Source organism: Morus notabilis, unplaced genomic scaffold, assembly GCF_000414095.1.
Source record: "Morus notabilis unplaced genomic scaffold, ASM41409v2 Scaffold413, whole genome shotgun sequence".
In the NCBI taxonomy this organism is placed as follows: Eukaryota; Viridiplantae; Streptophyta; class Magnoliopsida; order Rosales; family Moraceae; genus Morus; species Morus notabilis.
In genome coordinates, this window is record NW_010363912.1 from 544468 (window position 1) to 555074 (window position 10607).

The following is a 10607-nucleotide window of genomic DNA, read 5'->3' on the forward strand; positions in this document are numbered from 1 at the left end:
TTTAGAGAATAGTGAATGATTACTCTTGTCTCTTACTCCAGCAATCACACAAATATGAAAAGAAGGACTATATGCATTAGAGAATAAATAAGAATAACATGTCAAATATACTTTTTTAGTGCCAAATATATAATTAACTTTTGTATTGGAGATAGTCTTATATATTAAATTTAATATTTTTCTTTTTGGCTTAAGAATAACATTTATATCTTTTAAAAAAAAGGCATGAGGAGTAATACAATGTTTAATTTATAATTAAATATATCGTATGTCAAATTTAGTATTAAGGATCTCATTACGATAGTAAATTTTAGAGGTTTTACTTTGCAAATATTCCTACTTCAATGTTAGAATTTGGCATTATACAAAATGATCACTTTTATACACTATATTTAGAGTTTATCATTTATTTAATAATCTTATTAATCTATTTATTTTATAGTTATTGAGATAATATTATTTTAAATATTTTTTTAGGTGGTTATAAGTAGTTAATAAAAAATAGAAATGTCATTATAATCGTGCAAATAACACAATTTATATTGAAAAAAAGGCCTGGTTTTCCATCCCGTCCAAGCTCAGTTAAGCCCGAGTGGAACAGTCCAGGCCCATTCTCTTCTCACCAGCCTCTCTACGATCGTCGTCTTCCAAGTTCCACAAAACCAATTCCTCTGCATTTTCCGCTACGAAAAGAAAATAATAATTCTGAAGTTTCACTTCAATGGCTCAAATTCCAAACTTAGACAATGCTCCTCTCAATCTCACAGCCCTCAGGTATCTTCCAATACCGCATTTTTCTATTTAATTCCATCGTAATAACATCTAATTCTACCGTTTAAATTCACTATATTTTTCTTTTGAAAATGATCATATTTGGCTCATGAATACTTATATTCCAGGGAACAGTCTCAGAAAGAGCTTATAAACATCCTAAAGAATGTGAGTTTTTTGTCAAAATTCTCAGAGTTCGTAAACTGATCTGTTTTGTTTTGTGATATATAAATTTCTGTGTTTGTGTCTGTATGTGTAATAATCGAAATTGAATTCTTTTGCGAAAATTGTAGATTCGAGGAAAGAAGTGTTTGGTGATCGATCCGAAGCTCGGTGGATCTCTCTCATCGATTATCCAGACTTCGCTTCTCAAGGTACGTTTCTTTTTTTTTTTTTTTCCCTAGAAAACGAATCGCGATGAACCATTTTTATTGTGAATTCATTTCCCTCATATGGCGTTTGGACTTTTATAGCGAATTTTGTTTACCTCATTACTCAAATTTGATGTTTTAAGTGCGGAGAAGTCGTTTTAATTAACTGGGATTTTTCTTGAAATGATGGAAATTAGGTGATGGGAAATTTGGAATTTAATGCATTTTAGTAATGATTTGCAAGCAGGAACATGGGGTTGAATTGCGGTATCTCTCGGCCGATCCAATTCAAACCGATTTGGCCAAAGTGGTGTACCTTGTCCGTTCTCAGCTTAACTTGATGAAATTCATTAGTTCACATGTTCATAATGACTTATCTAAAGGTCTTCAGAGGGAGTATTACGTTTATTTTGTCCCCCGCCGTGCGGTTGGTTGCGAAAAGGTAACCGCTTATTGCCCATTAATGTTATTAAGAGCATGATTTGCTGGAAAGATGTTGTAAAGGTATCGTTTTGGTTACACAGATCCTTGAAGAGGAAAAAGTCCATCACTTGTTGACTGTAGGGGAGTACCCGTTGTACATTCTTCCATTGGATGAGGATGTTCTATCATTTGAATTGGATCTTGCTTATAAAGTATGCAAGAAAATCTACCTTATCAGTTTTGAGCATAATTAGCTTCGGATGACAATTCTTTGCTGATATATACTTTGTATGCATGTTAGGAATATCAAGTCGATGGTGATACAAGCTCACTTTGGCATATTGCAAAAGCCATTCACAAGCTTGAGGTAGTATGAAAGTACGCTTACGAGTTTGTTATATTTTTTTTATTTTTATTTCTTTTTCCAGCAACCATCTATTTAAGTTGATTAAGTTGTATAACAATGGGTTCCTAAAGTGTATAACGAAAGTAATGACAAGATAATGCCCTGAAATTTTCCCTTGAGTCCTTCAGAATTATGAATGGTCCTGTGTATTCTAATTCACAGTCTTTGTAATTAACTGAAAATCGTGTATTGGGTACTCTTTTGCAGTCTTCTTTTGGTGTAATACCAAATGTGAGGGCCAAAGGCAAAGCATCAGTACGTGTTGCTGACATACTAAACCATATGCAAGCAGAGGAACCAGTTAACTCGCCTGAGGTAATATGCATTACCTCAAGCCCTTACTGACAAAAGAGCATATAACAGATTTGAGTTTAAAATATTGGTTTTCTATAGTCTTTTCTTAGCAGAAAATGAAAATATGTGCACGACATGCTTCTTTCTCACTGATCTCTCTTTCATTTTGTTTTGTTTTTTGTGGGAATCTCTGATGCTGTATGCGGATTTCAGATGGTTGTGCCAGAGATAAATACTCTTATTCTTTTAGATAGGGAGGTAACTCTCTCTCTCTCTCTCTCTCTCTCCCCCCTTGTTGCATATTTTTTCCAGCTGTTATAATGGAATTTGGATATGATAACTCGTTTTAAGTTTTAACAAATGTCCCTCACGTATCAATTAATGATCGATGAGGTAAAATGTTGCAAACAAATAGATATAGAACCCATAGGAAAATCTTCCTAGATAATTTTATCACCTATTAATCACAGATTGAGGAGGCCAAGTTTATAGAAATGATATTACAATGGTCTGATGATGCCAATGCAAATAAAACCAACGGTGTTGCTCAAAAGTGGTTTAATTGGGTGTATTTTGCTTCAGGTGGATATGGTAACTCCTATGTGTTCTCAACTAACATATGAGGGGCTTCTTGATGAGGTAAGCCACTGTGGTAATGGGGCAGTATTTTAAACTGAAAGATTATAAACGGTAAACTTGAGTTGGTTTTTTGGCCTTCAAGCTTGAGATTCTGTGTACTATGTCAATTAGCACGGTGGACATTTTTTTTTTCCCCTACAATTACTATGATCTGGAATAGGTTGCTTTGTTCGCTTTACGTCAAATAAGTTCTTCTCGACATGAAACACCTGAATGAACCCAACTGATTTCTGGTAGTAAGATGTTCAACATTTTTTATTTTTTATTTTTTAATTTCTTTTTTTTTTGTGTTAATGCTAAAAGGTAACTGTGCCCCCAAAATTTTGGGGTCATTCCTAGTTTTCTCACGGAACTTTAAAAACTCTCACTTTGCCTCTTGAATTTTGATTTAGTCGCACTTAATCCCTTTTATAAGTTTTATAAGGATTTGTTAAAAATCATACGGAAAAGAGAGGGGATTTAGTATGGTCACGTAGTCTTTTTTGCATTTGTTTTTGATAAGCCCCCTATTCGGTTCACTTATGCTAGGCGTGACAAGCACGTGAGGGGGGGAATTAGTTGGTACGGTAAGGCCTAATTGGGTAACTTGTGGGGGAGCCTGGGGATCTGTGTTAGTTACACGGGAATTCAGTTGTAATGGAATAAGTAGGGGGAATTGCGGGAAAATAGGCAGGCAATTAGTGAGTAAAGAATAGTAGTTCCTCTGGGAGAGAATTGAGCCTCTCGAAAGCTCAATACCTATCTTACTTTCTTGCATTTCCTGTATTGCGATTGGCTTCCATTAATACAAACTTCCAGCTTCTTTTCCTATCATTTCTTTGCTATTCTCTGTGTGGGATCTATCAGTTTTTAACTAAAATTCTAACCAAAAGACCATGTGACCGCACCACTCCCTTTTTTCCTGTTTATTTTAACCTAAATTCTTATAGTGGGTCTTAAATGGGATTAATTTAAATTTCAGAGGTCAAAGTAAGAGTTTTTAAAGTTTAAGGGCAAACTAGGAGTGATCCGAAAATTCATGGGACTCCAGTGAAATTAAGCCTAATGCTAAATTTTAAGGACAGGTTAAACACAGCACATCCCTGATGAGAATAAAAGGAGGATAATTGCTCTCTTTGGTTAAGCTATCCCTTGTTGGTCTCATGCAGTTTTTGCACATAAACAATGGTGCAGTGGAGCTTGAGGCATCTATCATGGGTGTTCAGCAAGAAGGAAAGAAGATCAAAGTTCCACTTAATTCTAGGTAAAATACTATCTTTTATATATTTCATAGTACAATGCAATGATATCTTGCTTCTTATAGAAAACATTATATATACTATGGAGCCTTTTCTTCAATCCCTTTAGTTGCATATACTTTATGAGCTTGTATTGTGGCTTTCAGAATTTACTACACTGTATTTGTGTTTCTGTTTCCTTACTTTCCTTGCCATATCGTAGTGACAAGCTCTTTAAGGAGATACGGGATCTCAACTTCGAAGTTGTTGTCCAGGTTGATTCTTTTTTCAGCAGATTATGTTCCTTTTCATTATTCATTTCCTTTTCCAAATACTGTCTCTTTTAAGCATCCAGTATAGTAAACGATTCCTTTGGAGTTCCAATGTCTTAGTTGCCATCTGCAGTATGATTGCAGATTCTACGTCAAAAAGCAACATCCATGAAGCAGGACTACACAGAGATGACAACCACGGTAAGTGAACAGCTTGAAACAAGATCATGTTGTTTTGTATTTACGTCACAATCACTGAAAATCAATTTAAAGCTTTGTCTGTTTTTTTTAGTTCTAATGGACTGGTATGTAATACAGAGCCAATCAGTTTCTGAATTGAAGGACTTTGTCAAAAAGCTGAACTCATTGCCAGAAATGACTGTATGTATTTTTTAAATTGAAAATTTTAGTTTTAACTTTATAATTAGAATTTTCTTGGTTTGGGTTTTTAAAGTGGTGCAAATTATTGCTTTAGAGGCATATAAATCTTGCTCAGCACCTGTCAACTTTCACATCAAAGCCATCATTTCTGGGGAAACTTGACATGGAGCACACAATTATTGAGGCTCAGAGTTATGACATGTAAGCTGGCTTTTTTGCTGCTATTGGAAACATGGGGGGGGGGGGGGGGGAAGACGTAGAGACAAAGGGGGGGGGGACAATTTTTTGCTTATTATACTATATTTTTTCTTAACTATTGAAAAGACGTAGAGACAAAGATCATTGTTTTATTTGGTCACCTTATGACATTGGCTTGTATGTTATTGTATCCTGAATCAAGTATATGTTGATTCTTCTTAAAGCCATGTAAGTAATCGCGAAATTGTAATATTGCCGTGTTCTTCTTGTAACAAAATCTGCCTCTTGTACGTTTATCATTGCACCTTTCTGATTGATGAGATTTGTCACGTTGTCTGAGAGTTAAAAGCTAAAATAATATTGTTGATGATTGCAGATGTTTCGAGTACATTGAAGAAATGATCCATAAGCAAGAATCACTGATAAATGTCCTTCGTCTTCTTGTCTTATTTTCTATCACAAATTCAGGGTTGCCCAAAAAACATTTTGACTATTTGAGGCAAGAAAAGCTTTGACCTCCTTATATTACAGCCAACATTCGCTGTTTAGAGAATGTTGCATTTCGTGTTAATTATTACTCATATAGTTCATAACTCTTGGTTTAGGAGAGAGCTCCTCCATAGTTATGGATTTGAGCACATGGGAACGTTGAATAACTTGGAAAAAGCTGGATTGTTTAGAAAACAGGTTTGTTCTTTACCTTGAAATCGTTATTGCAGTTTAAAATTATGTACTTTAACAAAAAACTATCGTGGTTTTCTATTGATGAGACTGGATTTTAATTGTATGAACCTTTCAGGAGACAAAAAGCAACTGGTTGACAGTAAAACGTGCTCTGCAACTTGTGGTTGAGGATACTGACACAGCCATGTATTGTTCAATCATTTGGACTCACATTTCCTTTGTTCTTTATTCTTTATGATTGAAAGGAAGTTTTTCTTATAGTGAAACTAATTTAGTTCACGTGACAGGATGCTGATGTGTTTTGCTTTATTAGCTTTTTTGTTTTCTGGTTTTCTTTCAGTTTCTTTTAGTTTCATTTCATTTTGTATCGTTTTTATCTTAATTGGTTATACTTTTGGTGTTAGCCTTTCTGTCTTGCTCACTAACTTATTTAAGTAATTTGCATGTGACAGCCCCAATGATATTGCCTATGTCTTTTCTGGGTACGCACCTCTTAGTATTCGGCTTGTACAGCATGCTGTTCGATCTGGATGGTGAGGATCATTCTTTAGGTTGCTACTTGGTGGTTATTTCTATTCAAATTCATGTTTTGTATTATCTAATTTGTTATAAAATCTCAATTGAAATTCTACTGTTGTAATTTATCTTGCACATGACTTAATCTTCTATTTAATAACCCTTCAGGCGTCCTATAGAAGAAATCCTGAAGTTGTTACCTGGGCCTCATTCAGATACAAAAAGAGTGAGTACATTTCTTTCAAAATTTTTTTTTTTTTATTGGTTGCGTCTTTTGTTTCATTGCTTTGACATATTCATTTTTACCAAGTTTTATTCATACTGGTGTCTTTGTAAATTATTTTAAAGCAGTCCATAACTCTCATCTTTTCTTTACTCTGCTATGTCTAATTAATCATGATGGGTCTTACTATTTCCACAGGGGAGATTTTCAAGTACTTCATCGTTTGACAACCTATACGGCTCTTCAGCCAGTGGAGACAAGTATGCCTCGTTTGATCCTCTTTTATATGATGATTTTTTAATTATTCTATTTTCTTCATATGTTTGACATTCTTTTGTTGGGTTCTATATATATATATATATATATATGTTGCATGTTGCATTAATCAGAGAGATACACAACAGAATGGCTTTTTTTTTTTTTTTTTTTAATTTTCAAACTTCACCTTCAACAAGCATAGATTTATTTCTAGTCTTTTTCTTTCAATTGAAAAAGAAAAAAAAAAGGCAGTGGAGTTTGCAACTTGTGCCGGTTCTGAACTTTGTATCAAGGTTGCAAAACATTTCTGTTTGTCTTATTCTGTGGTCTGAATGAAATTAACTACAACCAATATTTTAGTTTCTCCTTAGATTTTAACTGCGATAATATGGTCACAATTTATTGTCACTTAACACATAGCAGGGTGGCTGACGGAAGGCGCTCCCTAGTACTTGTAGTGTTCATTGGAGGTGTAACATTCGCGGAGATTTCTGCTCTACGGTTTCTCAGTGCTCAGGTATATTAATATTATCATTGTGAAACTTATGATATCTCGTCTGGTAAGATAATTTCATTGGTTCAAGCAGCACTGAATATATGTATATTTCTATTTTCACTTGAAATTCAGAAGCTGCATACCAGTTCATAAAACCAGAACAGATTGCCTATTTGAGTTGTAGCCTTAGAAAATAATCAATACCTTAAAAGCCCTTGTAGAAATTGATCATCATAACATAGTTGCATGTCAAAACTTAAATCAAACAATGAAAGGCATGGATGAAACATTAAGCATAGTCAAGATATTCAAATGATCTTTGAGTCGAGCGCAATGGCCTTGAGTCCTTGACTCAACCGTAGGAAATATCCTAACTGCCACGACTGTTCTGTTGCTCCAATAATTTACCTTATTTCTTATTCGCTTGTTGAGCTTACGTGAAACGGAATTACTGAATCATAATATTGTGTTGCAACCATTGTATATGGTAGGTTGGGGGTTTTGTTTAAACTTGGTATTTAAGCGATTGGAACTGGTCATCGTTTTTCAAGTGATTTGGACTGCTTGACCGACTCATTACTATAATTTTCTCTACGCTCGAATCTAGATATAGCTAGCTGCTTAAGGGAATTTTGCGTTTTGCAGGAAGGGATGGCATATGATCTGATTATTGGGACAACAAAAATCATCAGCGGAAACACCTTGACCGAAACATTCGTTGAGAAGTTGGGTTGAATTGTAACATGTCCTTTCTTGTCTTAAAATCTTTACTTTCTTTTTCCTGGTTGAGAGCTGCAGAAGATGAAGCTTGTGGCGTGACTTGTTGCGGTCCATGTTTGTTTCTATAATAACCCGTGTTTAATTTATTTGCCTGCAAGATTGATTTTTTTTTTTTTTCCTTTTATTTTTACTCTTTTGCCTGCTGGGAGCACTAGTAATGAGGGTCACCGGTCATGCAATTTCCTCCCAAGGAAATTGCCTGGTTTTATTAGGAAAAAATGGGGTTGATTCAATTTTTTGAATCAGAATATTGGTGACAAAAACTGATGAGTACAAGATTTAAAGACTTTTAACTCCCAAATTTCCAATGACCACTTACTGGAAAGAGGAACGCATTGCAAACCGTGTGGGATTCACCAATAATGCTCCATTTTTCTTTCTTTTTTCTTTTTTCTTTTTCCATGGAAGATTCACCATTTGTGCTTCGAGAAGGGTGATGAGTAGTTGGGAGGGAGGGAGATTCACCATTTGTGCTTCGAGAAGGGAGGGAGGGAGAGAGAGATAGAGGGGGGAACGCATTGCAAACCGCATGGGATTCATTAATAATGCTCCATTTTTCTTTTTTCTTTTTCCCTGGAAGATTCACCATTTGTGCTTCGAGAAGGGTGATTAGTAGTTTTCTTTTTTCTTTTTTCCCTGGAAGATTCACCGTGTAGTTTTCTTTTTTCTTTTTCCCTGGAAGATTCACCATTTGTGCTTCGAGAAGGGTGATTAGTAGGAGAGAGAGAGAGAGTATTTTATTTTCTATCTTTTGGTCAAAGAGGAAAAATATATTCCATCAGTTGCGTTTTAAAAGCTAGGATAATCTAACTCTAACATGTCCGTTTGGTTCATGAGAGAGTGAGAGTATTTTATTTTCTATCTTTTGGTCAAAGAGGAAAAATATATTCGACCAGTTGTGTTTTAAAAGCTGGGATAATCTAATTCTAACATGTCCGTTAAGTTCATGAGTTCAAAACAAAAAGTTTGAATTAAATTTAAATTTTTGTAAGAAAACAGTAGTATAAGAAATTAGCTCTAATCTTAAACATGGCCCCCAAATTTTACATTTAATTCCACTTTCATTCCAACTTTTAAAGCGTCCCAAAAAAGCTTATTCCAACCTACCTTGGTACTAAAAAGTTAGTCCTTCTGTTAGTTGCTTGTTAATGACACGTTAAAACTTATGTTTTTATTATAATAGATCGATACTTATATTCATTAGTAGTAATGCTTTTTTAATTGGAGCAAATTATAACCTAATTTAATAATATTATTAATTAAATGCATATTAGTTTATTACAATACAACACCCCCGGGACACGCCCGAGGCACCCCCGGGAGGCCCCCTGGAGACCTGAGGTGGCCCCAGGTTGGCCCCTGAGAGACCCCTAGAAGACCCCCGGCAGACCCCCGAGAGACCCCCGGGGCACCCCTGGGGCATACCCGGGGCACCACCGGGGCAGGCCCGAGGCTCCACTGGGGCAGGCTAGGGTTACCCCAGGGACAGCCCCAAGACACCCCCGGGACAGCCCCGGGACACCCCCGGGGCACCCTAGGGAGACCCCCAGGGCACAACCGGGGCACCCTCGGGACACCCCCGGGGAACAACCGGGGCACCCCTGGCGCACTCCCACGGCACTGCCTGGGACACCCCAGGGTCACCACTGGGGCACCCCCTGGGACACCCCCGGGCCACCCCATGGGGCACACCCGGGGCGCCCCCCTGGAGGCCCCGGGCACCCCCGGGTCACCCCAGGGGGCACCCTCGGGGCGGCCCTGAGACACCCCCGGGGCACTCCCGTGGCACCCCCGGGACACTCCCGTGGCACCCCCGGGACACTCCTGGGGCACCCCCAGGACACCCCTGGGAGACCCCCAGGAGACCCCCGGGACACTCTCGGGACACGCCCGGGAGACCCCTTGGAGACCCCAGGGCACCCTATGGCGCCTGTTGTTAGTTAATGATTAATTTGGTTGATTTTTGTTTCTTGGTTCTGCTCTCGGATAACCACCATAAATTTTTTGTTTGTATAAACTGCGTTTCTTTTCATTCATACACTTCTCTGCATTCTCTCTGTTTTTCTTCTTTTACTGTTATAATACATATCTTGCCATATTTTCTGTTTTACTGTTCTTAAGCAATATATTTTTGCTTTTGTTGTTGTGCTGTGTCTGCTGCATCTATCGTTCTTCTTTGAATTTTGAATAAGGTCGGTATTTGTTCATTCTTAAATCTGTTCTTTAATTGTTAAATATATATTGTATTTATTACTGTTTTTTCTCATGATCTATGAAGGGTTCCTTATGCTAATATATTTTTTTATTGCTCTTTAATAATATTGGAGGTTTTGTTGTTGCTCTTTAATACATCAATTTATTTTGTTTGTTTATCATTTTTTTTTCTGACACTCTGAAGGGTTCCTCCTGATAATATTTCTTTTCTGTCCTTGACAAATATTCAACGTTTTATTATTGTGTTCTTTTCGCTATATGCACTATCTTTTTTCGACTGATGTATGTGTTTATCCTTTCTTACACACGAATTGATTCTGTTTATTTGTTAGTTGATATGTTAATTATATTATGCTGTCAAAATTATATTCAAATTTAATTTGTTATCATTATATTTACTTAATTTTAAAAAATTGAGGTAGTAACGTTATTTAAGTTGTTATTTATTCTTAGGTTATGTTCGT

The 10607-nt window shown here is 36.5% G+C and overlaps 1 protein-coding gene across 2 annotated transcripts; it reads left to right on the top strand.

The window, feature by feature from the left end:
- Positions 1–582: 582 nt before the first annotated feature.
- Positions 583–8224, top strand: LOC21400085 (vacuolar protein-sorting-associated protein 33 homolog). Of its 2 annotated transcripts, none has more exons than XM_024170193.1 (22): positions 583–774; positions 900–939; positions 1065–1145; positions 1390–1584; positions 1667–1777; positions 1867–1932; positions 2179–2286; positions 2479–2523; positions 2848–2904; positions 4053–4147; positions 4345–4396; positions 4538–4594; positions 4712–4774; positions 4869–4975; positions 5349–5471; positions 5578–5659; positions 5772–5842; positions 6109–6189; positions 6341–6398; positions 6594–6655; positions 7074–7170; positions 7795–8224. In XM_024170193.1, the coding sequence occupies exons 1-22, from the start codon at positions 722–724 to the stop codon at positions 7882–7884; spliced, it is 1794 nt and encodes a 597-aa protein (XP_024025961.1). In that variant the 5' UTR covers positions 583–721; the 3' UTR covers positions 7885–8224. The 2 variants fall into 2 exon arrangements, with proteins under 2 accessions (XP_024025961.1, XP_024025962.1); XM_024170194.1 differs by having other exon boundaries at positions 7077–7170.
- The last annotated feature ends 2383 nt before the right edge of the window (positions 8225–10607 follow it).

Bases quoted from the DNA above. Each gene is read 5' to 3' on its own strand.
- LOC21400085 (XM_024170193.1), top strand. From the start codon at position 722: ATGGCTCAAATTCCAAACTTAGACAATGCTCCTCTCAATCTCACAGCC. The intron at 2,524-2,847 runs GTAACTCTCTCT...ATTTTGCTTCAG, and splicing joins TTATTCTTTTAGATAGGGAG to GTGGATATGGTAACTCCTAT. The intron at 6,399-6,593 runs GTGAGTACATTT...CTATTTCCACAG, and splicing joins CTCATTCAGATACAAAAAGA to GGGAGATTTTCAAGTACTTC.